The sequence below is a fragment of the Gymnoscopelus braueri genome, assembly GCF_963280865.1.
Source record: "Gymnoscopelus braueri genome assembly, chromosome: 15".
Lineage (NCBI taxonomy): Eukaryota > Metazoa > Chordata > Actinopteri > Myctophiformes > Myctophidae > Gymnoscopelus > Gymnoscopelus braueri.
Window position 1 is genome coordinate 25563205 of NC_137620.1, and position 24363 is coordinate 25587567.

Consider the following 24363-nt stretch of genomic DNA (forward strand, 5'->3'; position numbering starts at 1 on the left):
ATGTTGTCTGAAAGGAGAGGTTATTGCACAGTACAGTATACAATCCTGCTTCAATCTTTGCATCCCTATTCTGGGACTTGGTGAAGAATGAAATACTAGTGGTCCTAGTTTAGATCCCTTGGGGGACCCCAGTACTGCATAGGGTTTCAGTTGTTAAGTTAACTCTGGGTTCATTTGTGTCCATTTTTATAAAAAAAAATTCACCACGCTCTAATCTTGACTCCTAAAAACAGCAACTTTAAAATAACAGAGCTAAAGAAGAAAAAGCAGCCACAGGACAAAGACAAGCTAGCAGCATGTCCTGTGTACATCCTGGATGTTGTGCAGTGACGATAACACATCGGAAGTCATCAGTCATAACCTTGCTTCACAACTCCTGCCACGTGTGTGTGTGTGTGTGTGTGTGTGTGTGTGTGTGTGTGTGTGTGTGTGTGTGTGTGTGTGTGTGTGTGTGTGTGTGTGTGTGTGTGTGTGTGTGTGTGTGTGTGTGTGTGTGTGTGTGTGTGTGTGTGTGTGTGTGTGTGTGTGTCTTCCTCTGCATATGTATGTGATGCCCTCCTCCCCTTCTCTGTTTTGGCATGTCGCCCTCCGTCCCTCCCATGCCGACCACCCTCTCCCTCCACATGCATAACTGAGCTGGTGGGTGTAAAAATAGCCCGGAGGGGGGGGGTCAATGGACTAGGGCACTGGCACTAGCAATGAGGAAGAGGCACTGTAGTTCACAGTGACAGTAGCTAAACTAGGCTAGGCTAGTAGACATCTGACTCTCCAGGGTGACGGAAGGTACCACAGCACCGCTCATTGGCCGAGTGGAAGTGAAGTTTCATCCGGCTTTGGGGGTTACCAACCTGGCTCCCCCCCACGCATGGTAGCCCCCCCCCCCCCCCCAGAGCTAAGGTTGTAGGGGGAGGGGAGGGGGAGGCAATCCCCCTTTGGATTGGTAAACATTTTGGCGGAATTGACACAAACCTGCGTAGATTTGGTAAAGTTTTGATGGGATAGAAGTTGTACTGTAGGTACGCATTCCGCCATGGGCAACGCTGCCTTGTGTAAGGTGTGCGGCTCAGACAAGGGCTTGAGGACTTCCAGGAGTCAATCCAACGTGGACCCCAATGCTTTGCCAGACTACTACTGTTCTCAGCATTATCCACATCAACAAGCATTGAATCCGGTAAGACCCTTAAGACAGATTTATATACTTTGTTGTGCGGCAGTGTCGTGGGCTGAAAATGCAGATGTGACACAATGTGACCTTGTACAGTAGATCAGATACATATATTTCTGTACAATATGTTGTACGATGAATAAATCAGCAGGCTTTGCAGAGCCAAGAGAATATGTCAGAAAACATCTTCTTGCCACTAGGCCTGTACCGCAAAAAAAATTATCATGGTTCAAAATGTACATTAGAAATTGCCAAAATATTGGTCATTTGTTGTATAATTTGAAACGTAGCTTTTTTTCCAGTGTACAATGGGGCAAGTGTCATGTCTTGGCTGTTTGGGGATATTGTTTCTGTAGCTATGTTACATGCAGGTTTTGGGACAGTTATTTCAAGAAGACAGATTTCTAACACCTGCCAGTGAATCGTACAGCTGTATGAAGGTGTACACATGACATGATAATGTTGTTTTGATTTAGACTTTTATTTATTGGATGTAGATTTTGCTTAGGAACTGCATTGTGAAGTAATCTGTGAAGGTGTCTGCATGCGTGTGTGTGTGCGTGCATGCGTGCATGCGTGCGTGCGTGCGTGTGTGTGCGTGTGTAATATGGAAGGACTTTTGGGCATTTTACTTTGAAACGTGTCGTGTACAGTTGGGAGTGTCACTGGTTAAACGTGGTTGTGTGAGTATGTGGGGAGGCTCTGTGTGGTTGTGTGCATGTCTGTTTGTTTGCGTGTGTGTGTGTGTGTGTGTGTGTGTGTGTGTGGTGTCAGTTCCTCTGCTCTCTCTTTAAAGGACACTGTGACATGTTCTGCCCTTGTCCTTGGCTCATAGGAGATATACTGCAGTGGTTCATTTGAAACACTTGGGAATTACTTTAGCAGCATGCCAGTGGTGGAAAAAGTACTCACATTATTTACTTCCTCAAAATTGTACTTAAGTACAGTACTTGAGTAGATGTACTTAGTTACTTTACACCACTGCAGCATGCCAACATTCTAACACTAGATCAGTGATTAGTGAGACAGGTTCCCTTGTGGATACAGTGACATCTCATAAATGAGAGGCCACATCTTCAATCTCCACTGCAGTAATTTTTCTCTCTCTTTCTCCCTCTTTTATTAGCAAAGTACAATTACACCTGCCTGGAGTTAGACTAATGCCCTTTGGTCAAGGACACTGGCAGGAGTGTATTCCTTCAGTATCTGGTTACGATGGTAGTAGCTGAGTGGCTAGAGAGGCCGTCTGGGAATTGGAACGACGCTGGTTTGACCCTCGGCTCGCCCAGTCCACGTGTGGAAGTGTCCCTGAGCAAGACACATAACCCCCTAACACTATAAACGTCATTTTAATCGCGAGTGCCGGGGATCGACACTCTGTACTGCACTCTGTTGGGTGGAAACCTCATACGTCCAAGACGGTTGCTTTTCAGGATTTAAATTCAAAAACAGCAAAAGTAGCAGATCGACAAGCTCAAAACGCGCCGCTTTGTGCTGCGTTTCGAGCTTGCAGATCTTCTACTTTTGATACTTTTGTGTGACGCTGTAGTATGATCAAGAAGGGCGTTAACTTACGAAAAAACACAAAAAGTCAGAATATGGAGATAAGAGGTTTCCGCCCGACATTAAAAAATCATATTTTACAGTTAATAAATACCATGTCGAAAACGTGTTGTTGTCCATAATACCCTCAGGCGATAGCTAGCTTGGACCCTGCAGCATTACTTATTGAGCAGTAGATTCCGTATCAACACTGACATGGCCTGGACATCGCCAAATTAATGTTACACGGTATGACTTAAAAAAAAACTCAGTGTGTGTGCTCTTAGTGTGGACTTTTAATCCATTAAGAACGGGAAAGCTTCTGTGTCTTTGGGCTATTCAAAAGTTATTTGGGCTTTTCTTTGGGCTATTCAAAAAATAACTTATTTTTTGAAAAATCGTGATTTGTGCAACATTTTTTATATATATTTATTTTAAGCGAACATTTGTAACCCAAATCTTTGCTTCTGGGGGGGGTCCCTGGAACTAAATATTTTGAGATGGGGGTCGTGGCCAAATACATATAATTTTGGGTGGTCCTTGACATGAAAAAGTTTGAGCACCACTGATATTATAGCAACATAGGTTTTTCATAAACCTAGTTAGGATTTAGAAGATATTTGCAGACATTTGAAGACATTTGTAGATGCGTTCCTGGATTGAATGGGTTAAATCCACGTGAGGCACAACAACAGAGTTGTCCTGTGGGGAGAAACCATCACAGCGCTCTCTGAGCTCAAAGGCTTTGGTACTTGAAACATTTTTGCTCGAGTGTGGCGATTGTTGAAAGGTTGAGGTGTATAAATAAATACAAAAGGGTACCGACTAAGCCTTTGATACACACGAACGCACACATGCACACGCACACGCACACACACACACACACACACACACACACACACACACACACACACACACACACACACACACACACACACACACACACACACACACACACACACACACACACACACACAGAGAGTCTGTTTTAGTTGGCAGTGACACAGGTAACCTATTGACCTACTGTGTGTGTGTGTGTGTGTGCGTGTGCGTGTGTGCGCAAGCGCGTGTGCGTGCGTGCGTGTGCGGCAAAGCCAGAGGGCAATATATTGTCCATCTTCCTTGACTCGAGTCGGTACACTTTCCCCAAAAGTACATGACAAATGATAACTGCTTGTAGAAATGTCAACACCAACCAACTGCTGTAATTTAGACATTTAGCAGGCGCTCCTATCCGGAGCGGCTTACAAAGTGCAAGATCATAGTAAATGGCACGAACCCTTGTCAACAAACGACAGGGTAAATGGGCACTTAAATAGAGTGCAAAGAAAACAATTAAGGGCTGAAAAGTAACTAGGATACCAGGTACAGTAAACATCAAACTTCTCTGTCTAAACAACGCTCTTACTGTAGCCCACATATGCCCACAAACAGTCATTCTGTATAATGCTTCACCATTGAACACTTTGTTGTGATTTGTGCTGTGTCGTTCACAAACTGCACACATACGGCAGTAAGTTACTATCAATAGCTTGGTTATATACAGTAGGTAGGCCTTGCTGCTATTAGCCTCTGCTGTAAATCTTGTTTTAATTCAATCCGCCTTTCAGCCTGTGTGCCTGCAAACCAAATCCATGGTTAGCAGCTTTAGAACGTCATCCCTGGACGGCAATGAATATTGATCAATGCCGCAAATGAAGCTCTCTCCAGAAAATAGACCACACCACAGCTTTCATCTCTGTGGTCTGAAGGAAATTGATAAGAATCAAGCCACAGCAAGTCCAGTCAGTATCTATTCACACTTACAGTTGGTAACACTTCCTATAGGCCCATGTCTATAATGCATTATAAACACTGAATAATTATATAACTCATATACCATACTCATAATGCTTCATTACAATACTCATAACCCATTATAAAGTATTTTATAATGTATACATGCATTGTAATCTGTTTATACAACACTGTATGATTACAGTTATAAGCACTCATAAGTAGTAAGTACTCATGATGCACAGTCTAGTAGTGTATGCACAATGCACATTCTCAACGTTTGCATGGTGTGGCATGGAAGATAAGATATGATATGAGCTTTGAGTTCTTGGTAGCACTCTACCGAGTTCTTTTCTCTCGGAAGACCCCTCAACCTGTTTTTAGACCTGCTCTACTCTAGCTTTACCTCTGGCTCCACCCCCTGACCTGTGACATGTGACCCATATGCACTCTGGTGTCACTCCTAAGTGGCATAATTAGCACCATATTGTATTACAACTAAAGTTCAGTATTCCACATAGGGGAGCAAGCAGCACTCCAATTTAAAGGAATAGAGAGAAACAGTTCATCGAACTAATCGATCTAATCAATTATAAAAGATAATTGATCATTTTACCTCTGAACAGAACATCTCTGTCTGTTGCAGCAGATCTCTGCTCAGTGAATTGTGCAATCATTGACATTGCTACTGCAGCTTGCCATCTCACCCTGTTATGAACAGCCTACTGTCTACTGAACCTTTCAATGTTACTTACGCCATAAATGTTACTTAATATCGTCGCTGTCGGGCACAAACTTGTATCTCAATATTTCAACGTTTTTTTCTTTTTTTTTGGTAAATGAATGCCCTACTTCATCATACTACTATGCTAAGACTAAGACTATATACTAAGATTTTGAAGGTGAAAGTGTGTCTGTAGGTTTTATAAATATTTAACCAATGAAAAGTATTAACAAGAGCTTTTGACTAAATAATAATTACATTGGATCCATTGGAACACAGGTAGTTTTTTCCATTTTCTGGAAAGGTACAGTTTTATACATAACAAGGTTTCCACCTGATAGCAAAGTTATGCAATACTTTTTCATGCATAATGAAATTTTATGTTCAGTCAGTAGTACACCCACAACTGATACCCAGTATAATATTCTGTATAAATGTTAGCTTTTGAAATTCAAATACTCTTTGTCTGCTGTTAAGTTATGTATTGAAATGATGAAGAAAACATGATGTAGAATATTCCATTATATGAACCTGTGTACTTGCCATTAAGTGCCTCTGATTTGCGACTCTAAATTTAGCATGAATGTACTTAGGAAACTCAAGGGCCACCGCTGTTGTGTGGTATGCAAATCAGTCCATTGGGACTGCTCTGATTGGCTGGGAGCTGTCTGGAGGGGATCGTATCCTGCTTGAGTTGGTATTGGTCTGTGCATGTCAGCTGTAGATGTCATTGATGATGATGATGATAATGGTGATGATGGCAGCATGAAGGGGTGGTAAACAACAAGTTCTCAGTGGATGCAGTGGTTCTTGTTCATACAGTTGTAGACTACTAGAGCACCAGTTACGTGATGATTTTTAACTTACTTACTCTTATCTTACTTATGATCTTACTAGTTTTTGTCAGGTTGGTATACCAATTTAATTCTATCAGGAGTGAGAACTCATACAGGCTATATAGGATAAACAAGTGAAACTGGAAGGAAGTGATGACACAAAGCAGACAAAATCGGAACTGTAACACTGACATTGAAGCTGATAAATGGGTACTCTTTCCTGATTGGCTGCTGTTGGCAACCCACCTGAAAATGTATTTTCTCTTTACTAAAGAGCTGGAGAGACAGGGAGACCCCTGTTATTGAACAAACACTCTATAGCAATGATTACTATCAGAATGTAGAGCTTTATCTTTTTAAACAAGAAAATATCACTTAGCCTACCTTTAATTAGTCCTAAATGGATAGTGCTTTTGTTTTCATATACATGGTAAACCATTTAAACATACCACCCCTAATGTGTAAAGCCAGTAATGATGTGTTTCTTTGATAGAGCGCTGTGTAGTGACAGAGTGCTTTCATGTCTCAGTCTGGTTCTACAGAGGCAGGGCATGCAAGGCAACCCTGGGGAGCGTTTAGTGACGCTCGCTCGCACACACCCACACACACACACACACACACACACACACACACACACACAGTCACCCACAGATCATAGCGAACGATGGCTGAAATGTTAAGGTTGATTGCAGAGTGCGGTTGCTAGTAAACAGTGATGATCTGTTATTCTGCCCTGATGGCCAAGAATAGAATGTCTCTCTCCAATCACATCAACAAGGACACAGTTGGCTGTGTGTGTGTGTGTGTGTGTGTGTGTGTGTGTGTGTGCGTGTGCGTGTGTGCATGTGCGCGTACGCGTGTGTGTGTGTGGGCGTCCGAGCGCGCGTGCACGCCTCTTAATCTTAGTATACATGTAATGTGGGCTATGATTCGTCATGGGACACGTAGACAGGGTTAATGGCTCCTTCGTGCATACTGTGGTTGGTGCTTTTGACGCACATGCACGCATGCACACGCACAGACGTCAAATGACTCAGGTATAATAACTATCACATGCTGTGTTGCTTTGACCTTTTTTCCAAAGCAGCAAGACAGAGAGAACTAGAGATAGGGAGGGGGATTGAGAGAGGGATAGGGGGAATAGAAAGGGAGAGAGAGAGAGGTTCTCAACCATTTTCTTCTCAAGGACCACATATTGATATTCATTAGGCCACGGACCCCCATTATATTGGATTTGTATGTTTGGGAGCCCAATCTAACGACAAATCGAAAATCTGGTTCCATTTGTATTTTGTACACTCTGAGTTACGAACCTGTAAGGGACCATCTGGTCCCTAACTATCAGTGATTTAGCTGGGGACCCCCTGGAACACCCTAACAGGACCCCTGGACGTCCATGGACCCCACGTTGAAAACCGATGCTGTAGAGAGTTCAAAATAAAACACAGCAGCGGCCTGCATGTGTTTCCTGTGATTTCCTCCGCCGTGGCAACCACTACCGAAAGCTCTGTTGTCATGGGAACCTCAGGAGGCAGGGCAGCGCTTGTCTCCGTGGTAACTGGGAGGGTGCTTGGATGTATCCGCGACATTGGTCGATCGTCTGGGAGGGAGAGACGGATGGGGTGGGTGGGGGGGTGTTTACATTATTGATAAAGGCTCCTCACATAGACTCCATTTATGAAGGGAATGGGTGGATGAATGTTTGATGTCATCTGTCAGAGCAGGGCTTTAGGGACTGTGTTTTGTCGCGCTTGACAAACTTGATTAAGTGTGAGTTTGTGTGGTATGTGTATGCGTGGGAGGCTATGTGTGTGTGTGTGTGTGCGAGCGATATTATGACCGTCTAGACGTAGCCGGACTATAATTTAGAGCTAACGAATCATGACATGTTGTTGAAGAATCAAAACATAACATCAGTGAGTATCAAGCGAAGTTGCTGATAGAAAGAAACATTTTTTCACTGAAGCGTGCAGGGGGACCCCAATGGGGTCCTCAGAGCTACTACAGGGGAGCCGCCAAATCTTTGTGCGATAGGAATTTCTTTCTTCTTTTTTTTTTACTATAATTGTTATGAAAATACACATAGAAAATATCATATGTAAACAACCATTTTTTAAAAAACATATACAACACTGATGATAGTGCTGTCAAACAAGTCTATGAAGCTATCTATGAAATCTGTGAAAAAGTTTAATATGCAACACAATTGTACACAATATGTAGTGGGGGTCCCTGCTTCATCTCTGTCTGAGCTATGTGGTCCTTGGCCGGAAAAACATCGAAAAACCCTGGCTGGCTTACTGGCTTACAACAGACCCGGCCTGTGCTGAGAGAGTGTCATGCCTTGTGCACTTAGAAAACACTCACCCTCTTGGATACGGGAAGAAACCATTCACTCTGGCTTCTGTCCGATTAATATAAAACAATTTCTGTAGGAAGTGGGTAGGCACTAGTCCCCCTTTTTTTCATGAATGTTAAGTGCTTGTCATTCAAAACCCCACTTGTTCAAGAAGTCATTTTGGCTTCAGCATAGCTAACAGGCATAATAACACAAGGAGGATTAGAGCAGGTCTTGTATAATGCGAGCCTGTGGCTCTTTAAGGAATCTGGGGGGCTATGTTCAGAGGGGTTTATCTCCTGTGGTAATGGTCCCATTGTGTGGTGGTGGCGCTAATGTACAATGCTAACCCTGTCTCTGTCTCTGTATGTCGCTGTGTCGTCTGAGCTAACCGCTAACTGAGCCAGTCATTGGCCCCAGATCAAGGCCTACCAAGGCATTATTCAGCTAGAAACTACCAGATGATTCATCATCAGTGATGTAAGACTCAATTGCGGTACGGTTTGGTGCTCAAAGCACCCAGGGGTTGTGGGCTGATGTCCCAGAGGGGTCATCACCCACAGGGTGACACTCACTTTGGATCTAATCTATGGCCTTGGTTGGTCAGCACTAGGGATGGGAATTTTGGCCAACTCACATAACCTCGACTAACATAACCTGACCCACATAAACTAACTACAGGACGATAGTGGTTCAGGAGGTAGAGCAGCTCACGTTTATGGGTAACCGGTATCCGGAAATGTGGATTCGGTTCATGATTGGAACCTAATTTCGATACCTAACCCTACCGAGCAGCATTTGAAATGTTGAAATAGGCCTATACAATGAACATGCTGTAACAGTATATTCTGATGAGACATTTTATTTTAAAGTATTAGAATAGAATAACGCTATACGTCTGCCACTAAAAGCAGAACGATGTTTTGAGAATCACTTGCTACGTAACAGCTCAGCATCATTCAGAAAAAAGGACACATAATCAGTCATGTTATGTTTATTTACAAGTTTCAGTTCATTCATTCATTCATTCAGTCAGTCATTATTTAACGACAAGGGGAACAAGAAGCAATTACTTGAGACGTGAGAGATGAAAAATACCAATGCAACTAAACAATCTAGATATCCAACATCATATGCACTATAAAATCAATGTAGCCTAAATTAATGAGGCTGCATTAATTAATGAATGAGTTATTTCTAATAGTACTTATAGTTATAGTTTAGTCAATCTGTTGTCCTGCATGCATGTGTGCAGTAAGATTTACTCACTCAGATACCGTAAAATGGCTTGAAGTAAAAGCCGTCAGTTTCTCACCCCTAACGTTAACTCCTTTACTGACTGAAACACCAACATGGTGCATGAGGTTATAGCGCATATTTTTCTGGTCCCCTTTGTGAGGGGGAATTGCTTTTACACCTTCACACTGCTGATGACTGCTCAGATGGCTCTGTTGAGTGCACAGGGTGGGATCTGTTAGGGGTTAAGTGCCTTGCTCAGAGACACTTTGACACGTGGACTAGGCGAGCCGAGGGCCGAATTGGCGACCTTCCGATTCCCAGGTGGCCTCTCTAGCCACTCAGCTACAGCCGCCTGTCAGCATCACACTGGTACGGTGACTGGTAGTTTGCCAGTTTATTTTGGCATGGTCTGCTTAAAACAGTTTCTATTCTCTAGCAGGGCCAAATATTGCCACGCTCTACTTTTCCGTGACATCATTAAGTCAGAGTTATTAGCAAGATTTGGCGTGGCAAATACTGTGTGTCATCATGCAAAAATTAATTGTGCCTAATATTAGACATTACAAGTCCAATAAAATGTTGTGAGAACAGTGTGATATTGAAACATTTAATATATGGAAGATTTAATTATAGAAAGATTTAACCACTTGAACCTTAGTGTCCCTATTCTGGGCATATCACTCGGTGTAAATACAGTAGCAGATTTCCAAACTCACTAGATGCAATGCACCACTTTGTGTGCTTGTACTGTAGATCGGCTGTTTTTGTCAAATACATTTGGTGTAGAGGGAAAAAGGAAGGGGGCCAAGGATAAGCCCCTGAAGTACAGTACATTATATAGGGTTTAAGTGTTATACTGTTACACTACTGTGTTATAGTGTTAAACTTATAGTACAGCAGTTGTGCATAGCGCTAACATATGTCCCCATTCAGTGGGTAAGTTTGGTGGAGGATGGAGGTTAACGGCAGCTGAAGTTCAGCCAGTGCTGCAGATAGCTGGTCTTGCAGGGTCTCTGTGATGCAGTGCAGCCTCACTGCAGCACACAGACACCACCAAACTGCAGACCACTGAGACTCACATCAAAGAGTGTGTGTGTGTGTGTGTGTGTGTGTGTGTGTGTGTGTGTGTGTGTGTGTGTGTGTGTGTGTGTGTGTGTGTGTGTGTGTGTGTGTGTGTGTGTGTGTGTGTGTGTGTGTGTGTGTGTGTGTGTGTGTGTGTGTGTGTGTGTGTGTGTGTGTGTGTGTGTGTGTGTGTGTGTGTGCGTGCGTGCGTGCGTGCGTGCGTGCGTGCGCGCGCGTGCGGGCGATGCAGCCACCACTGCAGCACTGTCGGGCACTCATTTCATGAAATTAGTGGTTCTTTTTCACCCCCATCTATTACTGTGTCAACCGATGACAGGACTCTAATGACGAGTCAGTTTCCATACAACACTTCATTCTGTTGTGTCACTGTATCTTGAAGTGTACACCCTTCCCTTTGACCTCAAGTCAGAGCATGAGAAAATTAGATCAGAGTAGTTCTTATGTCGTTTGAGGGACAGAGGGATACACAGGTATAAGGGCTACACTTTGGTTTTTGGGGAAAGCTCACACTCTTATCGAACTCTATCTGTCTGATAGAAGGCTGTAAATTTCCCATCAGCACAGGGTTGTTTATCAGGCTGTAAGAGTGTTTCAGCACAGCAGGAGGTGAGAGCTGAGTGCCTTTTAAAATTGTGTACCAGCCAGGCTCTGAATTCGGGTGGAAAATGCTGAATCATTCTGCCTTCTTCTAACTCTGTTGGTCCATTTCTAGTTCAGCATCCACAAACAGAGGATATCCACTACACACACATGAAATACCTAAAGTATTTTGTTATTATCCCCTAAAACGTTCATCTTCAGTGATTTTGCTTTTGTTTGGTTCCACTTCATAATGCACAAAGACATAATGGAACCATAATTGTAACCTAAGCCTAAGAAGTAACATTACGTTCTGTTCTATAATTGATTCAGCTTCATTGTTTCTCCAAAATGTCAAGGAAATGGCTCACTTAAAATTAAACTTGAAAAAATAAAGCCACTGATTCAGATGAATCTTTGAAATTCTGTGATTATCATTGTGATGTGTTTTTCTAAAGCAGTGCTTCTTTCTTTCTCTTCCAGTCGGACAGCAACACCAGTTTCCTGCGAGCAGCGAGAGCAGGGAACATCGACAAGGTTCTGGAATTTCTGAAGACGGGAGTAGACATCGGCACCTGCAATCAGGTAGGAAGGAGATGAGATGGATGGATCACACACACACACACCAGCCTGATCTCCAGAGATTACCGTAACATTGCACGGAACGAGTGCACTTCATTCCGTGGATAGCCGCCTAGAAACCCCGAAATTGCGTGCATATGTACGGCGAGTCCCACGGTGGGCGTAACCAGTCGCAACCCGGAAAAACCCGGAAGCAGAGCAGTCCCCACAACAAAATTTACGATTCTGTGCCTATCGGTACATAACTCAAACGGCGCTGAGTAGGCACAGGCGAACGTCACACCGTTCAGGACGGCAACTCGGTCGCCTTAGCTCCCTCGTGGTCCTTCACGGGGTGACAGTTCGCCTGTGACTGCGCGCCTCCGAAATGGTTTTGTCACAAAGGGAGCGTCGTACATATGCACGCAATTTGGGGGTTCAGAGGCGACTATCCACGGAATGAAGTGCACTCGTTCCGTGCAATGTTACAGTAATCTCTGGAGATCGGGTTGCACACACACACACACACACACACACACACACACACACACACACACACACACACACACACACACACACACACACACTGACACTCTTGACCAGGTTATTATTTTACCTACAGTATGTGACTTTGAGTCTCTCTGGTGTGGTTGACAAAGACCAATGTTGGTACAAGTTCAGTTGGCACACAGTCATATGTCACCTCTGGTCTGGGGATCAAGAAATGGCTGTCGATCTGTTTAAAGTGACAAGGTGACCGTATACTCTCTAAGGGTAGTGCTACCAATCATACATTTACATTGAGCAAGATAACTAGTATCTTTTGCTACACATAATTCCCTTGCTGTTGTGTCTTTATTGAGACGGATGAGCATGAAACCATGTAGGAGGGATTGACAGTGGGAAAGAAGGGAAGGAGACAGTGTAGAGGAAACAGACAGCAGGAAAGTTGAGGAGACCATGACGGACAGACAGTAGGAAAGCTGAGCGGACAACAGTGTGGGAGAGACAGACTACAGTATATGAAAGCTTAGAGAGAGACTGTAGGAGAGACCGACTATAGGACAGCTGAGAGAGAGACTGTAGGAGAGACAGACAGCTTATGGACAGCACATATGATGGCAGGGTTTGTATTGGTGTCTTCATGTACAGGGAAACACGTTGTCCTTGAATCTCATTAGGAGGACATTTCCTCCACATCCACCAGCACATTATCTGAAAAGTCAATCCATAAACAGAACCACAATTGATGGTTACCAATAAATACCACCATAAGAAGATTAAATCCATCCTTTCATTTCAACCACATGTTCCTCCTTTGGCACTTTCCCCCCCTCTCTCAATTTATAATTTAGAGATTTAGCAGACTCAGAGCAAATGAATATCATGGATCCTCCTAGTTAACAAAAGACAGGGTAAATGCTCATTTAAATAGAGTACAAAGAAAAAAATGAAGTGGTGCAAAGTATAACTATACCAGTAAAACCAAATATACTTCAACATCAAACATACTTTTGCATTTGTGGACAAGCAAACACTATTGTGTCTTATCTCAATAACATAATATATGTGAACAATAAACAACAACAAGCATAGCATAACTAGCATCTATCAAACATAGGCAATGAGGGATGAAGAGTGTTTGGGGGTGAATAGGGTCTGAAAGCAGTGAGTTGTCAGACTGCAGTGGAAGACGTGGAGTGAGTCTGCAGTTTTGACTGGGGGGGGGGTAATTCCTCTCTCTCTCTCTCGCTCTCTCTCTCTCTCTCTCTCTCTCTCTGTGGGTTTGAATCATTCTCCTGTCTTTAGGGTCATGATCATGTCCTCCAAACCCATTAGCATTCCAGCCAGAGGGTGGAAAGTGAAAACTGATAGGGTGGAAATAGTTTGAGCCCAACAACGGCCACACAGGTCACCATGGTAAACAGCAGTGTGTGTGTGTGTGCGCGCGCGCGTGTGTACTAGGACCTTTCCATTCTCCTCTCCACTTCTGTTCTATTCTGTTCAGACCCATCCACGTGCCTCCTCTCTCACACAGACATCTCATATCTGTTATAGCCGTCATACATCCTGCAATGGCTTCTTATCTTATCTGAGGCACTTGTTTACTTGGCTCCTTCTCTATCCCTGTCTTCTCTCCCTTCCTCTCCTCTGTCCCAACAGCTCCCCTCCCTGTCCATTATGGTCAGTTCCACGTGTGTGTGTGTGTGTGTGTGTGTGTGCGCGCGTGTGTGTGTGCGCGTGTGTGTGTGTGCGTGCGTGTGTGTGTGTGTGTGTGTGTGTGATATGGTATGTAGAGTCAAATTCCTATTGATATCATACAGCGTTATGTGTCACACAGGATCATTGGATGCACTTCTTAAATCAAATACACGCTTATTAATTAGTGCCGTGGAAAGATTACAAGGCGGGAGTCGATAGTGTTGAGCCTGAGAGAGCCTCATGTATAGACAGGAGACTAAGTTGCACATTCCCAGTTCCAGTACCACTCCTCTGCATAGAAAGAACATTTACAGCAACTGAGGTTTAACACCCTTCCATTGCTGGCATGACAACCATGAAAAATTGCAGAGCAGAAACATTCCCTACCACTCCCCAGGGGAATGTCCTTGGATGGATGTATACATCCAGGACATGTTTACTAATCACATCCATCAAAACCTAGCAAGTGCAATTGTGCAGCTTATCAATCACTTTGGAGAGGTGTGTCCCACATCGTCGTCATTATAGATCACCAGTGTGCTTGACCTTGAGAACACGTTGAAGTCATCATGCACCTATACAATACGGCAGCAACCAACACAACACAAATATGACAGTGACAAAAAGAGACAAGTATGCCTTGTACACCAGTGAAATATCACTCATAGCTGGGCCTCATCCAGAACCTAACCTGGCACCATGCATGGATTTCCCTACAGGCATTAATAAAGGTTCAATTATAAAAACCCATATTCTCTCTCTCTCTCTCTCTCTCTCTCTCTCTTTCTCTTTCTCTCTCTCTCTCTCTCTCTCTCTCTCTCTCTCTCTCTCTCTCTCTCTCTCTCTCTCTCTCTCTCTCTCTCTCTCTCTCTCTCTCTCTCTCTCTCTCTCTCTCTCCTCTGTTCTGTTTGTACCGTGTATTCCTGTCAAGGAATCTCAAGGTTTGAGTTGTTGGCAACTAATTATACCTACATTTCCTCATACATTACAGAATATGTGAGGTGACCCTTTCTAACGTTATCTGACACTCACTAAAACATGGCGGTTTGTTGTTCAAATATGATTCCTGGTAAAAAACACTAATACCAAAACCTAACCCAAACCAGTGGATAAGCCTACCTATACCATGCCCTGAAGATGACTCTTATTACTAATGTTATTGTTGGACAGTTGTGTTAGTTCAGCTCTGTAGTTAATACTGCAGTGGGGGCTTGCTTTTGAAGCCAGGAGTTGGGTTTTGGAGTTCTCTGTACTCCTATTAACAACACCAGATGTATTATTCACAGTGTTTGTCTGCCAAATTTGTGTATCCTTATTTTGTCAAAGCCGTCGTCTGAACCACTACATTCACACATTAATGATGATGGTTGCTGTGAAATTCCATTGGGTGCTTTGCCACAACATCCTTCTGCAAAGTCAAGCATAGATTTTGAGCAGAAAATAGGTAATTCAACAGCCAACATAATGACTTTAATGGTGTATCCCCCCACGCGGCAGACTTTTTGTGTACAGACTGCGGTGTACACTGCTCTCTAGTGCTGAGTTAGTATTTTGCCTGCTTTTGTCCCCCAACTCCACCCCGGGGAATACACCTGCCCTGCTAAATTACATTTTCACCTCGTTACAGAACAACTATGGAGGCAATACATCTAATAAGTGATTAGAAAACGTACTATGAGTGAATAATGTGATATTAACCACTTACTGTAAGGCCTACAGTATGTACTATGTCATCTTCACCCAGCTGATGGCTGCTCAGAGGCGCTCATGATGAGCTGTAAGTGTCTTGCTCAGGGACACTTTGACACATGCTGGGGAGGCTGGGATTACCAGACTGCCAGACTGCTTCTCTACCCACTAAGTGATGGCTGCCCCATTAATAAGGGTCATGGTGTGTGACAAAGTGACAGTGTCCACCTGGCGTTGGTGAACGGAGGGCAGTGGAGATGGCGAGTGGGGTTAGAGATGGATGGGCCTGCCAGAGGTTGCAGACAGTAGGGTTTTTATTGGAGACTGGCACGAGGACATGTGGGTCCACCATATGGAAGAATGAGTTCACTCCATCTCTCCATGCATCGCATCCATCCTTTGGGATAAAAGGCAGTGGTGCTACAACCGCCTTCTTCACATTTTGGCCTATAATTCTTGAACCTTAGTAGCTCGTACAATCAACATATTTTTTCCCCTGGATTCCTTGCATATGGCGCAACAGACTGTACTGTAGGCCCCATTTATGCCAGATTACTGTACATTTTCTACCATTTGGGGTTTTGTTCAAAACACACTTTTTGCCACTACTCCTACAGATATTGTCCCAAACTCACACAAATCGGTACACATTATAAATATATGTCATGTGATCAAGATGTGTGAGTCAGATCCCGTCCCAATTGGTTTGCGTACCCTGGGTAGGCAACCTGGCCTAGATATATGAGATATATGTCCAAGTCTTCATATTGTACTTTTCATGTCTCTCTTTTTATTATTTTGGCCTGGGTAGACCTGGTCACAAGTGTATTTTACTTTTGTAAAAATGCATTATTACAGATGTAGGTGATGCCTGCCTCTGCTTATTGTGGCCTTGCACAAAAAAGCATGAGAGGTTCTTTTCCCCATTGTGGTCCTTTGCAAATGTGTGTAAACTGAGTGCCACGTGTTTGGGGTTGGGGGGTAGCAGAGACATACAGAAAAATAAAATCAATAGTAAATACATTCATACCATTTCCAATGTACAGTATACTGGATAACTAAAATAGCAAAACAACATTATAAATGGAACCTGCTATATCTCAACTAATATAATTAAGTTCAGCTGCTATTCAGCCAGCTCTTTATGGAGGACTTGACGTTAATAATAGAGCTAATCAACTTAGGGCTTCCAGGTAACCCATTCCACAACTGCTGCAGAGTTTAAAAATGAGTGAATAATATATCCAGAATTGGGTACGTACATCCCTATTAGGGACCCAAGAATTCCAGTGGGGGGAAAAAAATTATAGCCTGCCCTGAGGGATCTGTCGTGGTTGTCATGCTGATCAGCCACAGAGGAAATGAATTATCGACCCAGCAGCTCAAACTGGAGCCTAATGCCTGGCCTGCTGAACGGGTTATTGTGTCTATTCTGGGTCACAGAGAAAAGTCTCCCGAGAGAATTAGGAGAACTAACCCTAAATTCACCTCAAATGTATTGTTCGATTTTCATATTATAGTCATTTTGAGCAAGCTGCAAAGTATACTACAATAGTTGAGTATCCTAAGAAATAAAAAAAATAGGTGGAGTGGCCGCCTGACAACCGGAAGGTTCCCGGTTTGATCCCTGGCTCTTTGTAATGTTGTGTCATTGAGCAAGACACTGAACCCCATCGGTGTGTGAATGTGTTTGTGAAAGGGTGAATGTGAGGCATATATTGTAAAGCCTTTTGAATAGTCAGAAGACTATAAAGGTGCTATATAAATGCAGTCCATGAATATAAATATGGAGCTGCAATAGTGCTCATATACACAAAATGACACAATGATGATGATAGTTTTTCTCATATTGTAATAATTATACAGTAGCCTTGTTATTGTAATTAGCTGCCATGATGGATATTTCTGGCTAATCACACATTCCTTATTGTCCTCTACCTCTTTAGTGATAATATATTCTGTCATTGGCTCAGTCTCTCACCATCATTAAGATCCAGTTATATAAGCGCCCATGAGTGATTTACAACTCAACATGTCTATCATTCTTTATCCATATGTTGTTTGAGATATTATTACAGTACATTATGTGGAACTCACTTGAGATATCAGCGGCAGCATCTTTCAGTTGACACAATAGATAAAATAAGAATAAAAAGACACAATGTTATGTTTTTTTCTTTTTACATTCTGTTAATCTTCATTTTGAAACATATATCGCATACTTACATAACATACCTAATCTCTGAACAATGACTGTTTTATCCCCCCGTTGCCCTCTTTTTACTTAATGTTCTGGGATTTTCTCTTCGAAACACCACGTTAAAACTTGAACTTTGGCCCATTCTGTATTTTTGGAGTTAACCGCTAAATGCTTCATCTCCTTAATCCCGGGTCTAATCCCACCAGAGTGATATTGGAATGTAATCTTCATTTCCCTCCCATCATAATGATTGTCACAGCAATTCAGGAACAATACAGCATATTCTTCACATTAGGATAGAACAGAGAAGGTGATGAAATCTGCCCTATTCTCTGGCTGTCTGTATGTCAACAAGTGTATTGAATATCACAAGATTTCTGAAAGTAACAGAATCACAAACCATCAAAAAGCTCTAGATAGACGTTTTTACATTCACGCAAACCCATGCAAACCCACACACACACACACACACACACACACACACACACACACACACACACACACACACACACACACACACTCACGCGCGCACAGAGAGGTTATAAATAACTCCATGTCCAGGGCTGGCCCTCGTCCACAACAGCATGACATGGCACAACACATAACCTCGTAGCTTTGATAGCTAGCCTCGATATTAGAGCCATTCCTCGCCTGCATCGACAATGACACTGATGCCCAGCCAGGAGACAGATCCATCGAAGAACAGAAAACGAGAAGGAAAGACGGATGTAGTAGTTAGAGTTATGGACCCAGAGGAGGAGGTAATCCCTCCTCCTTTCTTCTGTGTGCACCTTTTGGTTTCATTTCGCCACCCTTACCATTGTTATTCTTCTGCTTCCAGAATGGGCTTAACGCGCTGCATCTGGCGGCAAAGGAGGGTCATTTAGACCTGGTCCAGGAGCTACTGGAGAGAGGCTCTGACGTGGACTCGGCCACAAAGGTAGGTTAGCTTCTCTTCACCTCCCTTCCTCATCTGCCCTCAGTTCCCCTCATGCCTTGGACAAAGATGGCAATAGGAGCATTCAAATGTGTTTCAATAGTCTTGTCTACACAGTAAAGATGTTCAACTGTTTGATGATAGAATTTACTCGCCAATGTTAATGTGTCTATGTTAAAACATAGACACATTAACACATTTTAAATTATAAAACAAAACGTAACTTGCAGTTGAATGACCAGGAATGTTTCCTCTGTGAATGTACACAGTCTTAGTCTCTCAAATGCTTTCGCCTAGAAGCACTGAAATTAGTAGAAAATAAAGTCCCCACCCACACACACACACACTTCTGTTTCACCTTTGCAGTCGCATAAATAAGTACTGGAAACCAAATTAGCCAAAGCCTATGTAACTAACTGCTTAGCAGAAATGGAAATATATTTTAAAGATATCCTACAAAAATATGTAATACGGCCCGGACGGTTGGCGTAACCGTCTGGGCACCTAGGCTGGTAATTCCGCCTGACAGCGTGTCACGGGTTCGACTCCCGATCTCGATGACCTTTGCTGTGTGTCCTGGTTAAATCAGACCTGGGTACTCAGAGTGCTTCCAATTTCCCAGTAGTACCAGATGGTAACTATAGGTGTGGTAACTGTATGCAATGTACATACACAAAAAAAATCTACGTTTTTTTGTCATCCTCACACCGGCCGGGATATATCCATACGTGGTGCGATTACATGTAGCACAACGCATGTGGTATATCTCATCCGGTGCCCCTGTGGGTTGGCATATGTAGGCAAGACATCCCGGGCTCTGCGCACCAGGATTACTGAACACAGGAGTAGTATAAGAACAGGTGATGAACGTAATCCTGTTGCTGCTCATTTTTAAAAGGCTGGTCATAATCTTAATAATTTGCGATATGTTGGTGTTGAGAAGGTTGAAAAGCCACCCAGAGGTGGAGATCTCGAAAGGTTACTTCTCCAACGTGAGACCTGTTGGATTCATCTCCTCAATACCATGTCTCCTGATGGTCTAAATGAGGAATTTGATATTAAGCCTTTCCTCTAGGTTGTTGTTTAGCTTATACATTATATCACCATTTATGACTTTTAACTGTTCTTATTGTTGGTTTTTCAGAAATGTATTTACTGGCTTTTAGTGTCTAATATGTTAGTTTAATTAAATGTGAAAAGTCTATTTTCTGCCCATGCATTGAACACTCCCCAGAGGGGTGTAGACAGGTTTTTTTGTCCCTGGGATTGGAGTAGGGTGTTTTTTGCTCCTCCTGACTCCCAGGTGTTGTACATCATCATTAGTCAATGTTTGTGTATATGTCACAGGTAAATTGGCATTCCAGGGAAATTGGAAGTGGAGCGCTTGTTTTTAAGCTCGGGGCGGGGCTGCGATGCGAGGACGACGACGACAACATGGATAATAAACATACATACCGGCCTCAGTGGTGCACTTCGATAATCATTGGACTCCCCATCCACTATCACTGGGAGTCTGGGTTTGACTCCTGCTTGGGATATGACTTTTTCAAACAACCGCGGACTATGTTTTTTGGACCATGACGGAGGCGCGCCGACTCAGCAGACCTTGAGGCGCGAGTGCCCGCGACGACCGGCCGATGGTCTGCTAGTCGACTAAGCGCCGTCCGAGTTATGTACCGATAGGCACAGAATCGTAAATTATGTTGTGGGGACTGCGTTTGCCCCTCTATGGTTTGCCCCAACTGCCACTCACTGCACTAACATAGCCCGCCAGCCCCGCCTCCTCAGGCTCGCCCCCTTGTGCTTCAACTGCATGGAATAAGGCTGTGCGCGCATGCGTGTGTGCGTGCTCGTTTGTGCGTGTGTGCATGCGTGTGTGTGTGGTGTGGGACTCATGTCTGGCTTGCATTGCCCTCTAGCGTTGGTTCTACAGAATTGCCTGGGGGGGCGGTGAAAACAAGCGCTTCTTTTCCAATTTACCTGGAATGCCAATGTACCTGTAACATATATATATATGATGCTTTTGTCTGTCATTATAATATTTGCCTGATGAAGACCTAGAAGGTCGAAACGTTGATTTTCTTGGAGCTTGAGAACAGTGTGCGGACTTCCTTCTTCTTTTTCTTGATTCTTCCTTGATGTCCAGCACCTGGCCTAAATACAGGCGTGGGATGTGCACACAACCTTCTCTTTGAACTGCGTGTCACCCCCCCATCTCTCTCCCCATTTCCTGTCACCCTACTGTCCTGTCAAATAAAGGCATAAAAGCCCCCCAAAAAATCTTTAAAAAAGAATATATGTAATACAGTAATAAAATATATATTTTTGTGAACGGATATGACAAACACATGTCACAAAGTTGCGTCACAAAGTTGTCTGCCTTGACAGACGAATGCTGTCTTAACCAGAAGCTACTATATCTGGCTGCCAAACCACAACCCTAAATCTACAGTAACCCTACCCCGGTCATTGCGCATATCGTAATGCTGATCATTCATTGAGGTGTAAAAACAATCTTCTCCAGATGGTTTAGTATTTAGACATTAGAGATGAGGTGAAACAGGCATGCTCAGAAGACCTGCTACAGATAGTGGAATAGTCAACATAAAAATCTGCGACCAGTCCAAACCGTGTAACTAAAGGTCTGCCATTTCTACCGTTTAGGGTATCATCTTGGACGTCGGCCTCAAAATCAAATATATGCTGCATGGCAGTTGCCTAGCAGCAGAGCTCAACTGCAGGAACAAGAGAAATGGAGGCCTTTGAATGTGCTACGTGCTAAGTAAAAATATCACAGTCTCTGGAGATGACATTGGACTCCCAAAATATCATCATGTTGTCAATGAGTTCTTGATGTGAACAGACATCAGAAACGGCCATAATCATCAAACATGGCGGAAGCAAAGGAAGTAAACTAATTATCTCTATGCTTTTATGGATAGCTTACTGCGCTGGTTCTCAACCGGGGACCCCCAGGGGTCCTTGAGAGTTAAGGGTCCGTAACTCAGAGAGTGTACAAATGGAACCAGAAGGACCCATGTCCATCTGGTTTTTAATACATGCTAGTCTTAAGAATTCTGTTCCTCAAATCCCTTCAGCGTTTCTGACACCTTGGTATGGTGTTGCATTTTGTTTCTTTGTTTCTCATCGCCCCTGTACTGTATGTTCTCTCTCCTCCTTCAGAAAGGAAACACAGCTCTCCACATCGCCTCTCTGGCTGGACAGTTGGAAGTTGTGAAGGTCCTGGTCAAACGAGGTGGTGACATCAACTCACAGTCTCAGGTAAACCTAGCTATGGCATTCAGTACATTTCTGAGCAGACATCTTTGCTCTCTGAATGAGAGCAACACATCTTTTAATACCTCAAATACCCATAGATCAGACAAATGGAAATATGTATGAGGTGAGTAATTCAGTTCAGGACACCGTAGAGTATTCTCAACGTTAACTGTGTTCCCACGCTTATCAATAGACTACAGTACACAAGGCTATGCTTAGACTCACCACAGTGCACATCCTATAAACAAGACTATACCTGGCTGTAATCAAAATTATTGTGTTGCTTGCATCGCGGGAAATGCGTCACTCTGTTGCATTCACACCGGTTGTGAATTTTTGTTTAAAGCAATATACACACACACACACACACACACACACACACACACACACACACACACACACTATGACTTGCATTGTGTTAATTAACTGCTATGTTATCGTGTTTGTATGTTTTCCAGAATGGCTTTACTCCTCTGTATATGGCTGCCCAGGAAAACCATCTGGATGTAGTACGATACCTCCTAGAGAATGGAGGCAACCAGAGCACCGCTACGGAGGTGAGGAAGTGTGTGTGTGTGTGTGTGTGTGTGTGTGTGTGTGTGTGTGTGTGTGTGTGTGTGTGTGTGTGTGTGTGTGTGTGTGTGTGTGTGTGTGTGTGTGTGTGTGTGTGTGTGTGTGTGTGTGTGTGTGTGTGTGGATTTATAATCCTGGGAAATACCCAGAATTTTAAATTAATTAGTTAAATGCATTTCAATCATCATAAATATGATGGACTACTAGAACATAAACGTAAATCCTCCTTTGAAATAGAAACACAGGCATGCCTTCCAACAATAATAATTCACTGGCTTGTAAACATTTATTTTTTTCATGACCAAGGCCATGCTATGACAAGTGAATGTCTCTTGTGGGATCAATAAAGGCCTATCTATCTAAGGCTGAACATCTCGTGACCCACTTTTGGCGTCCAAATAGCCGGTTATAAGATGACATGAGAATTACAATTATGACATTAAGTAAGACATGTAGTCTTTGCATAAGTCCATTGTGTGGATGCAGTCTGTACACAGTACTGTGGGTATCAGCGGTAGTAGTAAGTCATAAAACAGTGGTTCTCAAACGGTGTGCCGGCCCGTGAGACATATCCAGGTGTGCCTTGGGAACCACACATTATTATTGCAATATATACAACTAGACTAAGTTATGAATTATCTATTTACTTTATCAGTAATTTGTGCACACTCGTTTCCTAATACAAAGGCAAACCACTTTCAACCTGGTGTCTCTATTTTGGGCATGTCAATATAGGCAAACATTCTAAATTGTATTTATTTATCAATTAAATGTTTTAATTCAGAATGTACTTTTCACAAATTAGCCAAAAATTGCTGATCTACAAGCTGAAGCTCACAATTTATCAAGATGCAACATGTTGTGAGCTTGTAGATCGGCCATTTTAGCTAGGAATACAGGTGGGCCTTGAGACTTTTGACTTGCCCATTGGTGTGCCTTGGGCACAAAAAGTTTGGAAGCCACTGCCATACGGTACCTCCTCTCCCCTCCAGGACGGCTTCACCCCGCTGGCCATCGCCCTCCAGCAGGGACACAACCAGGTGGTGTCCATCCTGCTGGAGAACGACACCAAGGGCAAGGTGCGTCTGCCCGCGCTGCACATCGCCGCTCGCAAGGACGACACCAAGTCTGCCGCCCTGCTGCTGCAGAACGACCACAATGCTGACGTCCAGTCCAAGGTACGTTGTCGCAAAATGGGGACCGGGTCCTGTGAGTCAGTGCTGTTTCTGGGTCAGTGTGTTGGCATGATGTGGTTGCTACTGTATTGTGTGGGTGCTATGTGTTGAGATGTGTTGACGTGCCAATAATGTGGGTTGTAATTGTCTTTTTTTTAAAGTGTTAAGACACTTTTTGAGAGGGCGTGAACTCACGAGGGAATCGAACTTGTGAATCGGTACTCTAGCCGTCTTACGAAAGATGATGGCAGACTTTTGATTTGATGTTAACCTTAACAGTTTGTATATCTGTCTGTAGTGCTTCAGTAGTTGTGTTTCCATCTGTCTGTGCATCTCTCTCTCTCTCTCTCTCTCTCTCTCTCACTCTCTCACTCTCTCTCTCTCACACTCTCTCACTCTCCTTCAGTGTCTGTGTACCTGCCATGTGCCCTTTGGTCCTGCCACTAACTGGGTCTATCCCTCTCT

At 43.4% G+C, this 24363-nt stretch overlaps 1 protein-coding gene across 1 annotated transcript in view; it reads left to right on the plus strand.

Annotated features, from left to right (window-relative positions):
• The window catches only part of ank2b (ankyrin 2b, neuronal), a gene marked incomplete at its 5' end in the record, with an annotated part of 109875 nt that overhangs the window by 20192 nt on the left and 65320 nt on the right, over positions 1 to 24363 (plus strand). Inside the window, 5 exons of the mRNA XM_080451935.1 lie at positions 11766 to 11867; positions 18776 to 18874; positions 22055 to 22153; positions 22609 to 22707; positions 23716 to 23901. Of these exons, the coding sequence (XP_080308061.1) occupies positions 11766 to 11867; positions 18776 to 18874; positions 22055 to 22153; positions 22609 to 22707; positions 23716 to 23901 (585 nt within the window). The remainder of the gene's footprint in view (positions 1 to 11765; positions 11868 to 18775; positions 18875 to 22054; positions 22154 to 22608; positions 22708 to 23715; positions 23902 to 24363) is intronic.